The 22,050-nt window shown below is 39.7% G+C and overlaps 1 protein-coding gene across 7 annotated transcripts in view; it reads right to left on the bottom strand.

The window, feature by feature from the left end:
* neo1b (neogenin 1b) overlaps positions 1 to 21,683 on the bottom strand; it is a 118,057-nt gene extending 96,374 nt beyond the window's left edge. For 2 of the 7 annotated variants that reach the window (XM_058407440.1, XM_058407437.1), the window contains exon 1: positions 21,182 to 21,683. In XM_058407440.1, coding sequence (XP_058263423.1) covers positions 21,182 to 21,254 — 73 coding nt within the window. In that variant the 5' untranslated portion in view covers positions 21,255 to 21,683. The remainder of the gene's footprint in view (positions 1 to 21,181) is intronic. The other 5 variants (XM_058407434.1, XM_058407435.1, XM_058407438.1 and 2 more) reach the window with 3 other exon arrangements.
* Between the last annotated feature and the right edge of the window lie 367 nt (positions 21,684 to 22,050).

The following is a 22,050-nucleotide window of genomic DNA, read 5'->3' as shown; positions in this document are numbered from 1 at the left end:
TTGCATACGTTTATTTGAGTTTCGAAATTAAAATGGCAAAACAAGCTCTATAAATTAAATTAGGAAATGAATTTTTTCTTTTTTTTCCATAAACAATTTAAAAATATATACAAAAAAAAAATGGGCTCAATAAGGGGGCCAAGCACCAACATCCTAATGGAGTTATATGTTTTCTTATTTATCTATTTCTTCTTCTTCGTATTATTACTATTAAGCAGTACTAGTAGTATTTTACTTCCTATTAGAGCCTATTGCAGCCCACTAAATATTTTTTAGGTGTTTTTATATTATTTAGCTCAGTGATAGAGGACAGTTAGAGCCAGCTACCATGACAGGATTTTTTAGTATACATCACTCAAGCCCACTCTCGAACCACCAATCGGGGCAAATTGTTGGAAAATAACTTCACAACACCATGTTATATAAACACAATTCTGCTTCCTCCTGAATCTTTTTTCGAATCGAGTTATTTTCTTCCATATTGGATTTTCTGTCTTTCTTGTTTTTCATTTCTTGTCATTTTTTTTACTCCAACAAATTGTTTCCACTTGTTTCCTCCCACAGAATGTCTAATCTGAATAAGGAGTACATTTCAGTAACCTGGATCTACAAGTAGGCTTCTCTGGTATGTGTATTTGTGGACCTTATTCTGTTTTCATAAAATGTACAATAAAAATGAGATTTGTGGTGAGTTTTTTAAATGCTCATGAGAGGACAAAAAAAGTGTTCACCCTGTTTTCAGGAGACCATGAGCTCAAATGCCACAGCGATCCGTAGCCACGATTCCAATAGCGCGAGACCGTGTATGCTCACTCAGTAGGCGGGGCAAGTACATAGAGCTAGCCAATCGTGGGAGTTCATGTGTGCTCATGTATGTGAAAGTGGGCAGAAAGCACTTTCCTCAGAGTGTGTGGCACTGCTTTGTGAGGCAGTTTGAAACAGATATGGTAGCCTGACTTCCAGGTTATTGGAGCTAATTAATTTTCAACTCCAGATTGAATATGCAACGCTGAAAAAACAAGCAAGTTTGTTAATGTGTATTGTTTTAAAGACAAAAACTTCTTGAACATCTTGTCAGTACATAAACTTTATTTCACTTTGTAACACGCACACACAAAACACACACACAATGTACACAGCCACAAAACCTGCTGCTATTTGTAGTTCTCATGCACAAACAAGTTCAACCCACGCAGTAACGTAACTGTTGTAAAGTAAACTTGCATCGCGTATTTCTGCGTGAAGTCTCTCAAATGGAAAAGTATAATTACAGAGATCCAGCAGCAGTGTGCATGCTGTGACCTGTGCTTCTGTCACAGTATGCTCATTAAGAGAAAGAGAAAAAAAGGATCGCTTGAGATGACATCAACTCTCATTTACTATGAAACTGCAGGAGGGGGAAAAAGAGACACTTAAAATAAACCAAGCTATCTTTTCCTCTTATGAATCTCAACAATACAAAGTGATGCAAGATCGCTCACCGGGAATCATACAGAGGAGTCAGGAGAACAATAAATCAAGCTCCAGTGAGTACTAGCTAAATATGTTGGATTTGTTCGTTATACATACAGATGGCGAGTGGATAAGCCCAAATACCAATTAATGCACAAAACGTCTTTATCAAGACTTATGGTCTAATGCTGAGAAAGGCAGGAAGAAAAAAATCCCGAGATTAACAGTAGATTAAAGAGCTTTTATGTGAACACACAGGGACACTAAGAGCATTTCCTAAGTACTATCTGAAGCAGGGGCATTAATTAGTGAAGAATGGCTTGTTAATGGTCTTAACTTTCCACCATTAAAGCCATCACCATGGTAACATGGGAGGGAGAAACTGGGCATATCAGGCTCTGAATTAAATCGTGCCATGGAAAACCCAGAGATCAGTAAAATCCCACCGCACACACAGTAACTTTTACCGAACAACTAGATTCCCTCGCGCTAATCCGAGCTTGTGAGAACAGAGAAATGGGTCAGCACTGGTAACGTCTAGCCTCTAGAATGTATAGATCATTAATCAAAACGTGAAACATTACCAGCGCATATGAATATAAACATGAAGGACACATTAAAGTCACTGACAGACTGATGAATAACAAAATGTATTCAGGGATTATTTAATTATCGAGTCTAATGCGTCCCGTCCTGGGTCTGCGTTCCCATCCTGCAGCCGGTGTTCCCGGGACAGACTGTAAGGATGAAGCGCTTACAGAAGATGAATGAATAAAATGAACGAGAGAGCATGTGTAATGGCAACCATCCATCACTATCCAAAAGCAAACTGGCAAAAATTTATCAAGAAATTCTGGTTTGATGTCCAAATCCCCCTTTTTTACATACTGTATTGTGTATATATTAAATATATTCAAACATTCTGAAACTTTAGGAGGCAACAGAAACGGTAAACATAGGAGTAAAGAAGAGCAAAGTGAAGCCACTGAGGGTGAGTGATATGCCAAAGAAATCACAATATTTCAGGTGTCTAGATTTATAATAAAAATGACTATCATCATCTTAATATCATTCATTCAAAAAAACACAATGACTGAAATCTGTGAAGAATTTATAATATTAAAGCTTAACCTAAAATAATTACATTCCGTTTAGTTTATACTTATGTAAAATCTTTTTCGGAACGTTGTAATTATATTAGGATACAAACAATGTCTCAGAAAATCATATCGTTATGTAATAGTGGTGCAGGGGCATGGTCGAGTGCCGGCTGTGGGCGGGGAGAAGGCGGGTTAAACTTGCAAGTAGAGTGTGATGATTCTCACATGTGTCTTTTTATTGCAAGTTTATTTGTAGCTCTTTGTGCGCTCACTCAAACACAAACACACACACACACACACATGGAATAAGCATGAAGCTGTGAGGTTTTCTGTGGAGCAACAGTGCACAGAAAGCACAGAGTGAATAAACATAAGGTCGGAGCTCCCGAGTCTCCCCCCGCACACACACAGGCCAGGGTTCTACAGTTGATTTTTCACAATAATGATGTTATATCCTCTTATCACCCAGCCCTACTCGCCATTAAGTAGTTCAGCAATGGAAATTGAATGGACAGAGAGCAGGAGACGTGTATATACGACAATATGTAACATTTACATTTCTAGCTATAGACTACATACTCATTTTAATTCCTCTTCCAATAAACGAAACTTCAACAATAGTCTCATAGCCCAGATGTCTAGCTTTTAGTAAAAAGTATGTTTTACTGGGAATTAACTTCAGAGTAAACTCACAAAAACAAGCAACCAAAATGTGGATTTTAATGCTGTGAACATCAATCCTATAATAATATCGTGCTTGGAAAAGCTCAAAAAAGTTATTGTAGCTGGCGCACGTCTGAGTGCATATAAGGAAGTGCAGATAGAGTTTGCAACCTTGAATATTTGTAGGCTTGTCACACACACACACACACACACACACACACAAAAAGTGTGTTCAGTAAATAGCCTGGCGTATGAGCAGAGGTCCTGCATCCCTGTCCAGACAGCGCAGAGCTTATCAAGTTAAATATTAGAACCAAAAACAGATCAGCGACATCTCATATCTCTCCTGCTGCTCAGGCCTGATGGAAAATAAGGTTAGTGACTTATCCCTGGCTTTATCTCTGCATCTGCTATTAGAATAACATGTTGACTTTTTTCGGTCGTGATACCGTCACGTCTAATAAATACGGAGGATCTGCTGGCATAATGAGTCGTCTGTTTCTCATCACATTCTTCTAACTTAATGCAAAGACTGTGACTGGGGTCAGAGCCCGGTAACGCTGAGCAACAAGATCTATAAAAACTTTTAATCCGACTACTCATGTGTTAGTCATAGTCCTGGAGAATATACCTTACAGGTGACATTCGCTCATGTTAGATTGTATTATCAGACCTGCCAAGCTATATGTTTCGATTTATTAACATCAGAGCAGGTTAGTATGATTGCCAATATATGCCAAAATGCCCAAAAAAAGGAGATGAGTCAATCGACATATTAATCTGGAATGATTCGTTTTAAGAGTTTTGAACTCTGATATTAACGGGTGTTTCCTGCCACATGCTCTCGCTGGCTTTCTGTTAAGATAAATTAATAATATTTGGGTATTTAATAAATAAATTACATAAAATGCATCATTTTATGTTCCACTTGGTAGCTAACTTTAAAAAAATATGTATATCACATCCATTAACACTTTACAGTCACGAATATTAGACAGTGCTTAAATACTTAGTAATGCTTACTGTGCATTACTGTAGAATTGCCTAAAAATCCACCATCCGGCTGAATTATCACGATCGCTACTGCCAATAAGCAGCTCCCGACTACACAACTATTGTAATTACACTCGCCCCTACTCTGCATCATGGTGCAAATGCACATTTCCCTATCCTTTTTAAAGCCTATTTATTCTGAGTGATTGAATCAAGTTATTGGAATCGTTAAAAAATGGATGTATATTGGGCAAGCTTAGCTTCAAATTTTGATTTATGTTATGGCATTTGGCAGACACACTTATCCAGGGCGATTAACATTTGTCTCATTTATTCAACTGTGCAACTGAGGGTTGAGGGCCATGCACAAGGGCCCAGCAGTGGCAGCTTGGTTGTCCTGGTATTCAAACTCATCAGAAACACCTTAACCACTTCCCCAACAGACACCTTCCTTAATACTGTGCTACCATTTTCACAAAGACACCCACCTTAATTAGGCTTTTACAGCAATATAACCATCTTGTCAATGTTCGGTTCTTTTACATCATTGACATTTCATTAAAGGGTAAAATGAAATGATCTGTGCACAACTAATTAGTTTCAGGTTTGCTTGCTTGCATACATGCAATATGATAAAGTTTATTATACATGCTCAGATATTCACACACTCAATATACAGACAGTGACATTTAGTTAACATGACAAACGCTATAAAAAATGCACCTCAAAAAAAAAAAAAAATGCTATTCCTGACCTGTGAATTGTTTATGATGTGGGATTAAGAGTTCTTATACGAGCAAACAATTGCAATCCCACTCACTGCTGGTTTAGGTGAGTCAATGTTATGGTTAAGCTCAGCTGGATCACGCTGACTACAAGTCTCTAATATGGATTTTATATCATCCTTCTTCCTGGATGCAGTCCCTCATATACTTCTCTGAAGATTTTGCCTAGCATCATCATGGGTGAAGGAAAGCAGAGGAAAACTACCTCTAGGAAAATCCAGGTCTGAAATGTTGAAAATATACTGAAATAACATTCAAAAGGAAACATAAGGGTGAAGCACAACGTCCCTACCGTGCTTCTAGACTTCAATCCAAAGCCGATTCAATCTCGAGGCTTGCGGGTGCGATGCTACAAGGCAGCCATGTTCCTGCTCGAGCTTGTCTCTGTATTATCAGCAGCTTGACTTATCAAATATCAAGGAAAGCAGTGTGCATTAAGAGCACAGCCCCAGTAGCTGCAAGTGTTAGGAAACACCTGCTCTGGTGGCACCTGTCCAAGCGTGTGTGTGTGTGTGTGTGTGTGTGTGCGCACGTGTGGGGTCCCAATCCACCAACTGTATCAACAGATAGACTATAATTGGCTTCTTGCCACACAATGGCCACACAGTCAATTTCTGTCCATGTGTTATGTGTTAAGATCCATTTTCTGACTTACTCCACTAAATACAGAGCAGTCTCTAGTGAGAGCAACCCTAGGTGTGAGTTTGCCTTCCAACCAACCCCCCAAAAAAGCAGCATGAGTCTCTGAGTGGACTGCGGACTACAGCAAAGATACTTCTTTTATTGGTTTGAGCAGATCTACACTTCAGAATGTGTGTTAGGGGAGATCGAAAGAGGCAGTCATGCAGCAGAATCTCTCTCTCTCTCTCTCTCGCTCAAAATTTCCCCTATGAGAGAGACGGCATAAGTCCTTTCAAGCATGCTGCTGTGAAATTCTCTTTCAATACATCTCTATAAGAGTGTGAGATACAGAGAAGTGTGAGATATAACTACTATTATACACACGATATGTTCATGATACATGTACATGTCATGTCTTTTTGGAGCAAAGACAATTTAAAAAAATAAACATACTTCACCGATCGCAGGTGGGATTCAGTCTGTGTGCTCGAAACACACACATACCCGCATCCGCAAGCTCTTCAGGTATGAGGAATTGTGGCAGGGAAGTGTAGTGAGAGATAAGCTGACAGGCCACTACAGTAAACAAACCATAGTCAGAAGCAATGCCAAAACAACCGACCTTACACTGTCAGCAGAGGACAGCGAAAAAAAATTACCCCCTGTACTTAGAGACGAAGCCTTCACTTATTAACAGTTAAACAACAAAGAAATTGTTGGATGAATTCTGCAACTGACTAAAAGGGTAATCTTCAATTAACACCCTTTGAGACCTGAACTGCTGATTTATTATTATTATTTTTATTATTATTAATTAAGTTATTACCATTTCGCTCGATTTGTGCTTTTATCTCCAGGAAAACTGCTCACAATTAGAGGAAAGCGCTTACAGGTTGGGTCTCTTTAGGTTTTGAGACTTCTGTCTATAAATTCTTTTTTAATTAAAGTGTTAGCATTGGGACGTGAAGCACTAGTGTGAGAAAGATTGCCGCCCAAAGCAATGCATACTGACTACTGCACAAATATATATTTTTCTATATGTGTAAGCATAGATATACAACATAAGTATATACACACTGCTATTTTTATGTTTTATCCATTTATTGTTTTGTTTTTTAAAATGCTGAAGTATTTCCACACAGTTTTGTTAAGACAAGCAAAAAATAAACTAGATATCAATATATTAAATGGCAAACTGAGAGTGAATAAACTAGTCAAAGCTTGTGGAAGTATTATGATTTTTCTGCTTCTGATTTAGTATCCCATAGCTACACTAACTAAACTAAACCGCTTTCCTTTATCATGGGCAAGAAAACAGAAAACTCCTAGCTTCCATACCATTTTTACTAGTCGATAACTAACTTAACCGATCTGCCCTTCCCAAACACAGTTACCTCAATCTAGCTATATGAATCATCTTCTCAGGTGTAAATAAGGGCTTCTTAAAATTCACATGATTAACAAATCTGGTGTGCTTCATGTTCACTTAGATTTGTCAAGCAATATACAGTGACCAGCCTCGATAAGGGTGCGCTTTCTGTGTCCAATGCAAAACAATGTAGCAGTGCATAAATGCAAAGCTTAGCTACTTCGACAAGACATTATAGCAACTCTCATCTTCTAAACCATTGTCAGTGTACTAAACTAAACCCTGAGCATGTAAACATTTATATCCGTCTCTCTTAAAACAAATGTCACAAATTAAATACATGTTCACTTCATCTCTTAACTGAAGTCAACAGGGAAGCGACAAAATTAGATAAACAATGCAAATTAATGCTAAATGAAATTTTTAATGAGCTGCACTTTGTTTGTTTGTCAGCTAAAGTTAATTTACATCCTCGAAAATATTAGAAATGTAGGAAAAGATGAAGATCTTGAAGATGTCTACTACTGATTTTGTTGTCCAGTGTCAATTCTGCTAGTTAGCTAGCAAAGCAAGCTAGTCAAGTCAAGTCAAGAAGCTTTTATTGTCATTTCAAAAATATATAGATGACGCAGTACAGAGTGAAATGAAACAACACGTTGGTGCTATATATGGTGCTATATAAAACAACACAGAGCTACATAAAACTACACAGAGCTACATACAGAACTAATGCTCTAAGACCTGAAATTTCAACTCACAGATTTGGGATAGTCATCTCATCTACCAGTTTCTTCCATGAAACTGTGAACTCTCTACTTCATTTATAAGAGCACTGGGTTTCTATTACTATCAATTACTTGCTAGTCTATTCGTTATTGTCCTCTGATAATTGCTGTGCTACAATTTCAGACCAGGCTGTTGCATAAATGTTTGAAGTGCACTATAATAAAACCAAAACAGTAGCAACTCAAGCCTGTAACAGTAAAAATGTAAAGCTGTAACAGCTTTTTCTGACCTTTACATGCTCTAACAGAGCAAATGAAAAACGTGTTTTCGCGGTAGTGTCCATGTTTCTTTCCCACTTCACACGTCAAAAGTGGCGTTAGTACACCTTGCTATAATAACGATTACCAAGGCATCACGAATGCAGCATAAGGCTGCATAGAAAATGTAGATTGCATAGAAATGTAGACTGCATTACTGTTAATGTTAATGTTACTGCATTAAGTTAATGTACTACATTCTCCTGATTTTGCATTCACAAAATCACTTCAATGGTCAGCTAAACAGCTGTATCCTTCATACAGAATGGCAGAAAAGTCCTTTAATCAGAAACATTTATTCTATTGGTCTGCATATTCAAAATCTAACAAGCCACAGACACATTCACCACAGGAAGTCAAACAATCTTTGCCTTTTCTTTTACTTCTGAATAGAAGCGACTCCCTGCTTTCGCACTGCTGTTCTTCAAAAAAAGGCTTCGAAGACAACATTAATTAGCACGAAAGACCTCAAAGCACACAACAACCTATTTAAAAGTCTAATAATACGCACAATTATATTAAGACTCCAACACAATCATTTTCTCCTAATGTGGTGGAAGTTGTTTTTGTGCTGATCACAGATCAGCTTTGTGCTTCATATTATAATGAATCAGATTGAAATTGAGATGAGGAAAGCAACATAAAAGGGATAGCTCCCCTGAGAGCCCACAGGCATGACCACCCTCATTAGCATTGGCAGGTTAAATTAGTTTAGAGCAGAACGGAGTCCCAATGGAACAAGAACTGGGTCAGTGGTAAATATCTCTTCAATACAGGTACACCATTACAGGCTGGTAATTGTTCGGAAGCCTCTCTAGATTTGATCCAATCTAAATCTTAGTCACTCCCAAAGTGGCTCATTCAAATACTATTCCTAAATACATTAGGAGTTAATGTAGAAAGGACCACTGAACCAAACCAAAACAACTCCCCAGACACCAAAAACAACACTTTTTTCAATGAGCTCAGGTGACTGGAGCAAGAATTTATTTCTTCACTGTTGACCATGTTGACTTCTAATCTCCAGTAAATTTATGACTGATGCTTTAGCACCATAACCACAAAATGTTTCCCACAGCTCAAACGTTTACTGGTTATCCAATCACGTTAGGTCATTACAATCTGCGATTATTTAGCAAGGAGATATCTTCCACAAGTTCATCTGTTTATCACTGCCAGTGACATACGTCTGATGGTAGGGCTGCAATATCTATATGTCGATCACAGCCATATTAAGCTTGTTGAAGGTTTTTCACTAGATGTTGGCGCGTCACTGTGGGATTTGTGCGCATTTGCCTACAGAGCATTAGTGAGGTCAGGCATTGATGTTGGATGATGAGGAAGGTCAGGGTTTATCTGAAGTGCCAAGTTACCATCACCCCTGGGCAAGGCCGTTAACCCTCTCTGCTCCAGGAATGCATCATGGCTGACCCCAACATCCAAAGCTGAGATATACAAAGAAAAATTTCACTGTGCTGACAATCTTCCTTTATATCCCAAAAGTGATCAATAAGATCGAGGTCAAGGACATGACAACTGGTTCCACACTAGCCATGGCAATCCATATCTTTATAAACCTCAATGCCACTGTCATGCTGGAACATGTTTGTCGGGCAGTGAGGGGAAATCTCAATCCTAGCATACAAAGACATTCTGGACGATTCTGGACTTCCAACATTGTGGCAACAATCAGGAGATCAGTGTGAGGCCCACACACACAGGTGTAAATGTCAGGATGTTCACATACTTTAGACATATAGACAAATCTCATTGTGTTATGAGAGATTTGTGATGAGTTAGGAGGACGCTAGCCTCCATATTTTATTAAACAAGGCAAGGGGTTCAAGTACAGTACAGGGATGTCTCATTCTGAGCAGCAGTGAAGCCTCCGAGGACTCCCTTGATTTTGGACTCCTGAAGCCATAGCAAAGAAGACAGTCAGGATGCGCTTCTTGAAATCCCAGCACGACATCTATTCCAGAAATACTTAAAGGTACAACACAAAAACAGCAGTTCCCTCTAGCTTTTTCCGGATGTTGCCTCTTTTTTCTTCCTTCAGGCGCTCCCTCTTGTTCCTTGCGTCTTTCACCTGTCTGAGTCTGCCCTTTCCATTACTGCTTCGGCCTCGTCTTCACCGGTGGACGTGACTGGGTTTTTATCTCCCCGCTGCAGCCGTTCTTGACAACCAGCTGGCTTAAAAGCAGAAACTGGCTCAAATTCTCAAGGGTGGATAAACGGATTAAAAATATCTGTCAGATATTGCTCAGTGGAGCAAAGTTAGAAACATCTTTGTTAATCATTTGTCTTTGAGTTTATCTTAGTATTGATGATAAACCTGCAGCAATTTTATTCTTCCATGACAAAAGAAAGCAGCTGATTTCAGCGCAAGACGCTTTGAGGAGAGGGTTTTGGCAAAAGGCCAAAATAACAATAAGAAGTGTAAAAGGGTTGGAACGACGGATTGTTTCATTTTTTTTTTCAACTACGCTTTACTGGAATCAGACAAGTGTTAAGATTTCAGGATGGACAAACACTTGGAAATTCACTGACAAGAATTTGATGTGATCAAATTCACTTTTCACTACTTAATTTAACAAAGTGCTTCATCAGTTGAAATGCTTGTTTCAGTAGTCCCCCAGAAGTACAAAGGAAACTTAATAACAGGAGTAGCCGATCCAGCAGCAGGTGACAGATGAGTGCCTAAGGCGCTTTCCTTAAAACTGCACCCTGCCTCTGTTGTCCAATGAAGTGCCAGTGGACATAAAGCAGCCCCAAAGTCCCCAAACGACTAAGTAAATTGGTCACAGTCAATGATCCGTCACAGTTATCACAGACATACATAAACACTTTAGTCATTAATCATGGAGCAAACAGGCATAAGGTGGATGACTGGGACTTGCTGCAGGTCAGGAGAGAGCCATAAGGAGTTGTTAAATCACCTACACTGCTTTTTCATTACGCAGAGTAATTTACAGGAAGAGGGAGTGTGATGACACCTTACTGTGATGAATGAAACATATGATGAGGTTGTTAAAGCTATGCGGGTTCCAGTGGAGAGCTGGACATGTCATGGGTTAATTAACATTGTCATTCAAAAGGATAATTAAAGGGCATTTGAAAAGTAGGAAAAGTTTCAAGAGGACACAAAAAAATGAGCACATGACGAGTGCTGCTCGTACATGACGACCGAATGAACTCAAACTGACTGAAAAATGTCTAGTCTAAACGGCGAGATTTCAGTCCATGAAAGGCAAAAATTTGTAATATGAATGCTGTGTATTTAAACCTCACTTTAATAATAATTGCCTTTATTAGAGCATTAGTCAGATCAGACACTGATGTTGGGTAAGAGTGCAGTCAGTGTTCCAATTTATCCCAAATGTGTTCATTGGGGTTGAGTCAGAGTCAGGGCTTTGTGCAGGACACTTGAGTTCTTTGTGCAGGACACCATCATCCACCATGGCAACCCATGACTTTATTGAGCTTGCTTTATGCACAAGGGCATTGTCCTGCTGAAACAGGTTCCAGTCCCAGGAAAGGAAAATTCTAATGCTACAGTATATTTAAAGACATCTTAAGATCATACAATTGTGTGCTTCCAACTTTGTGGAAGGAAGACATATGGGTGTGATGGTCAGGTGTCCACAAACTTTTGGCAATGTCGTGTATTTTATGTAGGAAACACATTGAACTACCACAGGAAAGAAGTGTCTTTTATTTGGCCTTCATTCCCCTCATTCTCTTAAACCACACACACACACACACACGACCATCAAAATATATTTACTCAGAGAGATTAGGCAACAGCCAGCTCTTCGTAATTGCTTCCTGTATAACACATAATAGTTTCCCCTCAGGAAGCCTTATCAATACAGCCCACTGTCGCTCAAAGTACAAGCCATAGCGGTTAAGGCCAGGAGATTCAAAACACGTGTGCAGACTGGGGATACCTACATTTTAATAATCAGGTATCTGTCAGAGTTAATGAATGGATACTCAGTTAACCGCTTTGCATTGAATGTAAATGTATTTAGAGTATCATTTTCCTCTGTAATTAAACTTTCCTCCTGTCGATGGTGGCATGCATGTTTAACAGAAGAAATAATGAAGAGAAATAATCATTAAAAAATGCACAGCAGAGACTTTTCTGAATGTCAGCTCGATATTTCAGCCTGTAGCCTTACTTCAGCAGCGTGCGCTCTGCCGCGGGGTAAAACTCACACGGTGCGGAAGTTCTAGCTCCCACAGAGATTTTAAAAAGGCTACAACTACATTGATTTGTGGCTAGGATATCTGAAAATCTTATTGACAGTGCACAGTTAAAATAATGTGAAGGTCAATATGTACATTTGGAGGTTAGGTGGAGAGAAAACACACAGAAATGAAAGCTTTGGTGTAAAAATGAGATTTGTCGTCAGGGAGCTGTGATGCATTGGATGTTGAGGAAAGGTTTTTAGTGTGTTGTCTCTATTTATGTCGCTTAAGATTTTTTTTTAATGGACTTGTACTGGATGCTATTGGAAATGTATTACAGTGCACTGTGGTGTTGCGAGTTTCCTATCCAGCTGCCTGCACTGAAGTGAAAACTGCAGCTCCCAAGACACCTCGACAGTGCAGCTCCCTGCGTCAACACAGCACCAGACACGTTTCTGTTTCAGATTTCCTCGCTGACTTCATGTCGATTTTGAGCAGAATAGTGATTTGAGTATATCAATAATAGCAGACTAAAAGTGCCATTAACACAGTACCATGGCTCACCCCGAAGGCTCTTAAGCTTAAAAACAAAAACAGGGAAACTCTGCTGCTGGGCAGTGCAGGAAACATGGCACGTGTCCAATTAATTACGCCAACAGGTGCATTGGTGAGAGTAAATGCATACTGACCGTGTTAACATTTCAGTAATGACTGATTTATTAATAGGGTGTAATTCTCTCATTTAATTAAGCAGTACTGGTAGAGTGGAGGCACTGGGCCCAGTCTCATGGCCTTAGGGGAACAGTCTGAACCTTTACCCTGGCTTTATCTGGAGGACTAATGCGACACCTCTCTCTCTCTCTCTCTCTCTCTCACACACACACACAATAATGAGACACTTCATTACAGACTTCTATACCTTTCTGTAACATCCCTAGCAAATACAAAATGAATTATTAACATCATGAGACGTACACAATGCATATTCCTTCATCACAGGCTTGATTTCCGTCTGCTCTGTTGGCACCAGAAATGTTGCAAAAACAAGAATTAAAATAAAGAATAGATGACAGTGACAGTGGACATGCTCCATACTCCAAGATCATGTGATGACGTGGTCAAGTCAAGTTAAGACCCTCAAACATATATAGTTGATGCAGCACAGAGTGAAACAAAACAACATTCCTCCAGGACTGTGGATGATGATATAATGTGATCTATATGAAATGACGGCGATCTGGATGTATTCCACAATTAATCAAAGCAGACAGCAAACTGTTTTTTTGTCTACTGTATACCTCAAAAGGAGGCACTACAGCATCTTCCCACTATAAGTGTAAACCTGCACACCTGTGACATGAGCCCACAGAACTGAGTCAGTAAGCATCATCTTTAAGAATGAGTGTAAGGAGATGTGAATTGCACACACACGAAGACATTGAGAAGGGTGGAGCAGTGAAGCGAGTATGCAGTGAGAGAAATTCACGCATTGGAGCAGTTCAGGTCAGCCAGCACTGAGACACACAAGCTTCCTTTTTCCACTCGGTTGCCGGCATCTACACTATGACTCAAGAGCCATTTAGCACTTGCATTGGTTCTTAGCTGATTTCTGCTCGTTCAAGTCATTCACCATCACTCTATCTATTAAAGGTACTAATAAATGCCAAAATGTCTTAAATATAAAGTCGGCTCGTGGAGCTTTTTTGATAGGAGCAGATGGCAGCATCAAGAGGGACATCAAGAAACAAGGTACTTGTCACAAGACCACAGTCTTGAATACTCCACTAAAGCAGCCACATCTTATGGCAAGGTGACAAAACTCTGGTGTGTGTGCGGTGAACAAAAGGAAGAACACACTCTCTCATGCAAATATAAATATGTTAAACAATCACAAGGGTTTGTACACAGAGCGATTTGTTCGTCCGAGTGTCCCTGGAGACCCTTCTAGCATAAAGGAGTATGTATTCCTGTCATACCACAGGCAGCGGGTAATTGCACGCCTTAACTTGTGTTTAATTAGCAACAGTGATTTTGCTCTGACTGAAGAGTCCCCCCGCAGCACCGGAGCTGGATACATAAAACTTGCACGTACAAAAACATTTATTATCCACTGTTACTAAAGGATGAAATTAATTGGCTTACTGACAACACAGTCTTACTATATAATTAATTCCCATCAGTCTTTCCAGAACAATATCTCTACTGAGGGATAGGACGGTTAGGACAGGTTCAGTCAGGGGTCAGTGTAATCCAGTAGCACACGCTCTTCTGGGTGCCCCAGGGGACGAGGAGTGCAGAGGACAAAGAAAGTCAGTCACAAGTAGATTAAAGATGTGCTAATTACCTGACACGCCATCATTTATTACAAGTCACTTGTGGTCCTTTCACTCATACTGCATTCCACTTGGACACAGACACCTCCATGATCGCTTTTGGTAGCAGACCTTCAGACTGGCTGCAGAAAGTATGAACTCCAGGGACCAAGGACCAGCCAAGATGGCATGTGACTGACAGCTGAAGCAACCAATCACAGTTTGTTTTGTTCAGTGTAAATTTTAAAAAAACATAGATTGCTCATTTTAAGAAAGTCGTGCAAATGAAAGTGTCTGTGAACTTTACATCATTTGGAAAATCCAGTGTTTAGCTGATCCTCATAACAGCTCTTTGGTCACAGTTGTAAACGTGACAGCTTCCTTCTTCCATGAGTAAAGTAGAGCCTAATGACGGCTTTGTTTCCAGGCGGACCAGTAAAAAACGTGACATGCGAGTCGACTACGAAAATTCCAAACTGTTTCAAATTTCGCATGCCGTATGCATCAGACATTCAGCAGGGTTGTTTGAGGCTGAGTCTACCAAGTAAACTGTACAACGTTATAGCAGTGCTATAGCAGCCATGTTGAGCTGGCGTCACTTGCTGAACTCGGGTTTTAGGAGACTGTCCAACGTTTCAGTGTTTTTTTATTTTTTTCCTCGCTGTAGGTCGGTAATGACCATGACTCAGATGCAGCATTAGACACAAATGCCAGGTTCACAACTAGCATTAACATCTGTCTGAGGTGGCTTTTCCCTTGGGGGAATTTTTTCAGTGCGTACACACTACTCACACTGTTTATACTACAAAACGGCATAGGATAGTGCGTGCGATTTGGGAAAAGTCTGAGAGAAAATAAACTTGCACTGTTGAATTACACGTGTTATCCATTCATTAAAATCTTTTTTTTTTTTAAATTCTGCAAGCAAATATGTTGATATTGCAAACTTGCACCATTGCTTTGCTAAGCAGTAGTGTTCTTTTCCTCAGCGCCTCATAACAAAGCGACATTTTACTCGTCTTATACTTGGCTGTGTCTTTTTAAGAGTCAGTGAATTTTAAGGACATTCTCTTGTTTTTCCCCAGTTAAAAAAATAAAACAAAAAATGGATCACATAGAGGCCTATCCATGAAAAGGCCCTGCCCTGGAGAGATAAAGCTGATACTCCATAAAACTAATGAGAAGGAAAGGTCAGTTTATCATTCACAAGCCACTGCCAAGCCTGAGTGCATTTTACGAGCACTGCGGCCTGTGTGTAGCGCTACTGTAAAGCAGAACATTACTGCTGGCTTTGCTCTCTTAAATCAATCATTCACAGAAGGTGAAAGAATATATGATTTTCCCCAGCAGTTCAAGAACATCATTATTTAAAGATGTTTACAAGTTATGCTGAAATTGTACTTTTGAGCAAGATCTTGGGGAAAAAAAATTCCATTATTAATATTCTGTACTGAATTTTAAAGCCACCGTGTTAGCAGCTCTTGCAAACAGACGTGGCTCCATCCGTTTACGTTTAAGATATTCACCGGCCAGATGTTTTTACCCAAAGCAGCTTAAAATTAAGCCGAGTAGATGATGGGTAGGGGCCACGCTCAAGCTCAACAGTGGCGGTCAAAAAATGTAAAGCTCTAGATTTTCCCGCCGGACTTCACCTTTGAGCCACTACCCCCTCTTTCTAGGACCACTCCTTCCCAAGACATGTACACACACACAAACACACACAAGACATGACACAGGGATCAGCAGTGCTTTTCTTCTCCTCAGACAGGTACACACCTCATTCCAGAGAAAATCCCCTCATATGTGTGACTCTGTGTAAAATTGTACATGCCTACAGACACACACATATTAACCACATATACATACAACAGGGTCCAAATCTCTGAGCTCACTAGTGAAAATGCTTCTATTGTGCATTCTTTTCTAAACGAATACAACAGATTTCATAATGAATGATATTACAACAACAACTTGAATGCAAAAAGGAGAATATTGAAATATTTACATGTATTTCAGTGTTTGGTTCGTCTCCTTTGTGCTTTCAGGACAGTGTGAACTCGAGCTGGCGTGGAATACGCAAGTTTACGCAAAACTTTATGATCCTCTTTACATTAAATATACTGAAAATGTGCTTCAAGAGAAAAGATTAATAATGAGTAAAACCTTTTAGTATGAACCTTTTGTGCAAAGCAGTTAACATGGTCAATATCATACATTTGCTAGGGAACTAGAAATAGTGCCGAATATTTCCTTTGTGTTTTAAATATTTCAGAAAACCTCCTTTAAATTTTTCTATTTTGAATGGAAAATAATCCCAGATTTTCAATGTGGTCTCAGATTTTTGGACCCTGCCTCATAATAACACAATCTAAATTTAAATCCAGGGCAAAATGTTAAATCAGAGTGTGTTTTGCTCTTTTTCACTGCTTAGTTCGCCGCTATTCAAAGTAAATAGCAGATAAAACAAAAAAAAGAAGGCCATTACTAGCCCAAAGCCTGGGCTAGTTATTTTCCTATGACAGCACATCCCAGAGTATTTCATTCCTCTTTCACCACAGCCTCTAATTTCAATTTTTAATTCATTGCACTGGGCTTTTTAAACCATTTATAGCTGATAGTATAGCTTACGTTATCGTCGTAAACAGTTTTTCCCTCATGAAGCTCCCTTCTTCTCTATCTCAAGGTGAATAAGACAAAAATTGCAACATCTTACAGATAAATCATATTTTCTCAGAACACTTCCTGACTAATACCCCAAATATCCTTATAACAAAGCCTTGCAATACCAACAAACATTTTTTGCTAAACATGCTTTTAATCTGTTTATTACTAGACTTAGATTATGTAGATCATCTGCCATTCAAGTCGCTATTAATTAGTTGTTACTATAGAAACACTATAAAGTGTATTCATATTAGCCTGTGATTAGAATAACACTATTGTTGAAATGTAATCAACATTTGACCAATCAGATTGGAGAATCCAACCTCAATATAGTGTTTAAAAAACTAAAAATGAGTACTTTTGGTTCTGAAATCAAATCTGAGCCATGCTGAAAGCTAGCGTAAAATCCTTTGACATACTCAAACATGTTGCCAGATCACACTAATTCTGTATTAAAGCATCCATTATTCTATCTGTCTAATGGCCTAATCTTTAGCTGTTATGTTGCTTAGCAACCAAAGTTTGCTGTCAACAGACTACACTACATGATGTATAATTGTATTGTAATTGTATAATTGTTATAATTGTTTACAACAAATATTTAAAAAATCAATTCAATATCGTATTAAACGCTGGATTTTATCATATTGTATTTATCTCAGTTTTTGAAAAGCGGTAAGCTACTCGGGGGCGCGTGTGATTTTACCCCGGGTAAACATGTTGTTAGGCACGACACAAGAAGGGGTGATAAATAAATCACTGCAACACACGCCTTTGAGTGAATTCTTCCTCTCCTAAAGGACACAGTATTTATCATTTGTGTTGAATCTTTCATTTTAATTTTAAGTGTAGGGGTTATATATACACATATTTTTCAATTGTTCAGTTATTTTAAATTCATGAACATCAGTAGCCAGGCTCTAGCCATGTCATTTGTAATAAAAATCTACTTAAGACTAGCGCTTAGATCCTAATTAACATGTTGGGTTTTTCCACAACTTTAGTTTAACAACGGTTCTTTTGTTTTTCTCGTATTGTTTTACATTTCAGATTTAAATCTGCATTCTAAACAAAACACTAAACATTCAATCATTCCTAACACTATACTGAGAAAAACAAGCACAATCCAAAGCTCTAAATATGGACTGATGGGCGGCCAATTTATCCCTTTCAATTTCTCACAAATGGCTGTCAAGGCCGTCAATTTCAATTCCCATCCACAGCTTCGCCCACCCCCTTTACGCTTCACTGTTTCAATTCCAAGCCTGTTGGTCTGTCAGACGGCTGTCAACAAAAGCGATGTTGACTAAGTTAAAGTCGAGTTTTAGCCTTTAACCTCTAATTCTCTTCTCTGGGGTCTTCAGAGTAGAGCTGTAAAAATCACCAGAGATGTTGAACAAGCACAAACAGCTAGGCTTTCTGTTCAGTCAGATCATTTGGAGAAACCAAGAAAGGCTCCTTAACAAGTCAGTAATCGATGCATCCACAAGGCTAAAGATGTTCTGCCATGATAAACAGCAGCATGAGACGCTGCTGTCGAGCCTGGAATCTGTCATCTATCCCACACCCACAAATTTACTGGCCTCAGTCACTTCTCTTATCCAAGCCACAGCGTTCCAGCATGTTCTCCTGCCACTCAACATGGGTTCCAGAACGTCTCGCCAACATGAGTTATAGGATACTCATCCAACCAAGAGGGGCTGGATAAAATAGCACAAACACGCACTATAAGTTCAAATCCAGGCAGGATCATTAGGGATTAAACACTAAAGCTTGTATATCCAAAAAAAAAAGTCTCAAACAGCATATCATCCTTTGAATTTTACATTCTGTTCAGAAAAAAGGTTTCTTCATGAATTTGATAACTGAAAAATTAATTCAGAAAATCTAACACCAGGCCTGAACTGCTTTCACTGACACGGATGCAGCAAGTAATGAATCTTTGTCCATTCTCCATAGCGGAACGAGCAGTACTCAATGAATAGCCTCATGCCCCAAACGAGTGCTTGAACGAATACCCTGCTCTGTTCGTGGCTACATGTTTACACATGGGTTTAATTAGCCAGCTTGATTAATCCATCTCAGGCGATAGGCTAGAAGGAGGGGCAGCTGTGTGAGGCAGCAGAGCAACAGCTGAGAGAAGCCTGCAGACACCCTGCTGCCTCTCCCATTCACACGTAGACAAGAGCACACAGATAGGACGTGCTGGTGTGTGTGTGTGTGTGTGTGTGTTTGGGTTCTGGGTCAGCTGGACCTTAACATAATGCTAAGGAGTAGTGTGTGTGTATGTCCATGCAAACAAGGACACTCATTTTCTATCGTGTTTGGTGAGATCGCAGTAAAACGTCAGTCATCTTGACTGACACTGATGAGGATTAAGCTTGCTTTGGAGATCAGACAGTCCCCCCCGCAGAGAACTCAAGTGTGACACTGAGATGGTTACAGATGTCTCCATTTCTGCTCATTACCTGCCGTGCCACATGCAATTAAGAAAAAGAAGTTCCAATGATAAAGTCAGCATGAAAATCTAATGAAAATGTAATAAGACGATATTTTCCATACATACATTAGACTCTTTCTGTTCTGTAATAATGACGAATAAATCCAAAACCACATAGCCAAAAAGAATCATTTGCAAAAAAGCATGCCACACTGCTGGCTTACTTCCTACTCCAGAACATTCTTGGACTACATGTAATGCATATTGTCAGTGTTTGAATAAATGTTCCTGAGTCATCAGATAATAGAACCAAAGCACCAACCAGGTTTGCAATCATCTGAAGTGGTTTCTTCCATCCAATCTTGCTCTGCAGTCCTGTCTAATCAACATTTACTGTTCTTGCATTTTTACATTTTGTCTATGGCCCAGTTTGGGACCCTCGGTTCGATCCTGAGCTTGAACTTTCACCCCATCAAGAGTGTATTCTTCTCTCACCAGTGTTGCCAGGACCAGGCTCTGAATCCACATGGCCCTGACCAGGAAAACAGGGGTTATTGAAGATGGATGGATGGATGGATGGATGGATGGATGGATAAATGAATGAATGACATCTTGAAGTTTTGTCTATTGCACTTGAGGCTGTATTTGCAATGCGCTGTTTCATGGTCCTGAAGACACATTTCGTTTCAATGTATACAAGTTATATAAAAAGAAATTACTTTAGGAAACCCTCTGGAATTGTCAGACAGTTAATCTGCACTTTTTTTGCGAGGACTTTGATGGACACAATGAAACACCAGAATGTGTGTTTTAAACAGGCTAAATTTGTTTTCGGGACTAAGCTTTGGTTAGTAACTTGAAACTTGCCACATGAACAAAACATTCTCCAGCACGTACACACACATACACACACACACAAAGTTCCTTCACTTCTACAAATCCAAGAGCTCAAACATTCAGCACATTCCTCACCAACCTATGGCTCATGTTCATGTTTAAAAGGACACAGATGCAGAAATCAGACTTCACAGTTGTGGAAAAATTGAGGCTTTGTTTCTGGATTTTTTTCACTGATCATATGCTGGTGTGATGTGATCAGCCATCACTCCTGAATCAGACACACTGTGGGATTTTAAGTACTACCTCTTTCCTAGTACTATTACTCAGTTTTCAGTGTATTAAGTCTGAACACCCATCATGGTGTCTTATCGGCTCGCGACTGTCTCGAGACATTGCTTTTTTCCCTGTAATAATTCACCAAAGAGAACACTCTATATGCCCTACACCACAGACATACACCATAGAGGACCAAACAGTAATATTATTCAGAAGTGCAAATGAAAGAATCAATTTTTTAAAGGCAAAAATAGCCAAGTGTCGCGAGCCCTGGAGAACATTGCGGTGTTGGTGGCACAAACCTTAAAAAAGCCAGAGGAAGCTCTTTAGCGGCAATCAAAGCTTGAAAGATTTAACACTAAAACGGAAATGAGAGAGAGAGAGAGAGAGAGAGAGAGAGAAGAAATCACTCGGAAATAAAAAGCTTACCTTTATCTGCAAGAGAAGCCCCCGAGTACAGAGAGGTGATAAAGAGGAGCAGGAGCGCGCGCTGCTCCGCCATCACTTCCACAAGAAAAGTACAAAAATATATATTTGTATAAAACCAGCAGGGTAAACGGAGTCAGCAAGATCTTTGCTGCAAAGTTCAACTACAAAACGGTTGCGGGAATTCCGAAGAGCAGAAGCCCGGAGAGGTGTGAATTGTCCTGCAGGAGACACATCGAGCTTGTGGACGAGGCTCTCCGGCGGTTTGGATTCAACTTAGCAAGAAGGAGCTGCAGTGGAGACGCCGAGTTTAAAGAGGCGGGGGGTAGAAACGCCACAAGCAGTCACACTACAGCTTTAAAGGGTTAATGAAGTAACAGAAAAAAGAGGGAGAAGTGGTCTCGAGGCTGTATGTTGCCTCCCCGCGCACACACACATACACGCGCGCACGCACGCACACACACACACACACACAGAGCAGAGTGTGGAGTCGCTATGCTGTAGAGTAGTAGTAGCTGCTGGTCGATGAAAACACCCGGCAAAGGAACTGCACATGACTGGGATTCCGGAGTGTGTGTGTGTGTGAGTGTGTGTGTGTGTGTGTTCACAGCTCCAATCTCAGCTCAGAATTCACCACTCCTTTAAAGCTTATTTTTTTGAATCTGAATAAGCAGCTAAAAATATATTCGCATTAGCAATCTCTAAAATACAAGCTGTCCCAAAAGTCTATGTAGAATAAGTTACTATGTATGCCAGCAGCATGTCGGTTGTGCCAGATGTTTCCAGACGTTTTGTACAAAGCCAAGAAGTTTGGCAGCAGTATTGGGTGTAATGTGCTCGTCATGTTTCCTGTTAAATCCCAACGCGAATTT

This window comes from Hemibagrus wyckioides, linkage group LG14 (genome assembly GCF_019097595.1).
Source record: "Hemibagrus wyckioides isolate EC202008001 linkage group LG14, SWU_Hwy_1.0, whole genome shotgun sequence".
NCBI classification, from domain to species: Eukaryota; Metazoa; Chordata; class Actinopteri; order Siluriformes; family Bagridae; genus Hemibagrus; species Hemibagrus wyckioides.
The sequence above is the reverse complement of the archived record's forward strand: the minus strand, read 5'-3'. Positions and strand labels throughout refer to the sequence as shown.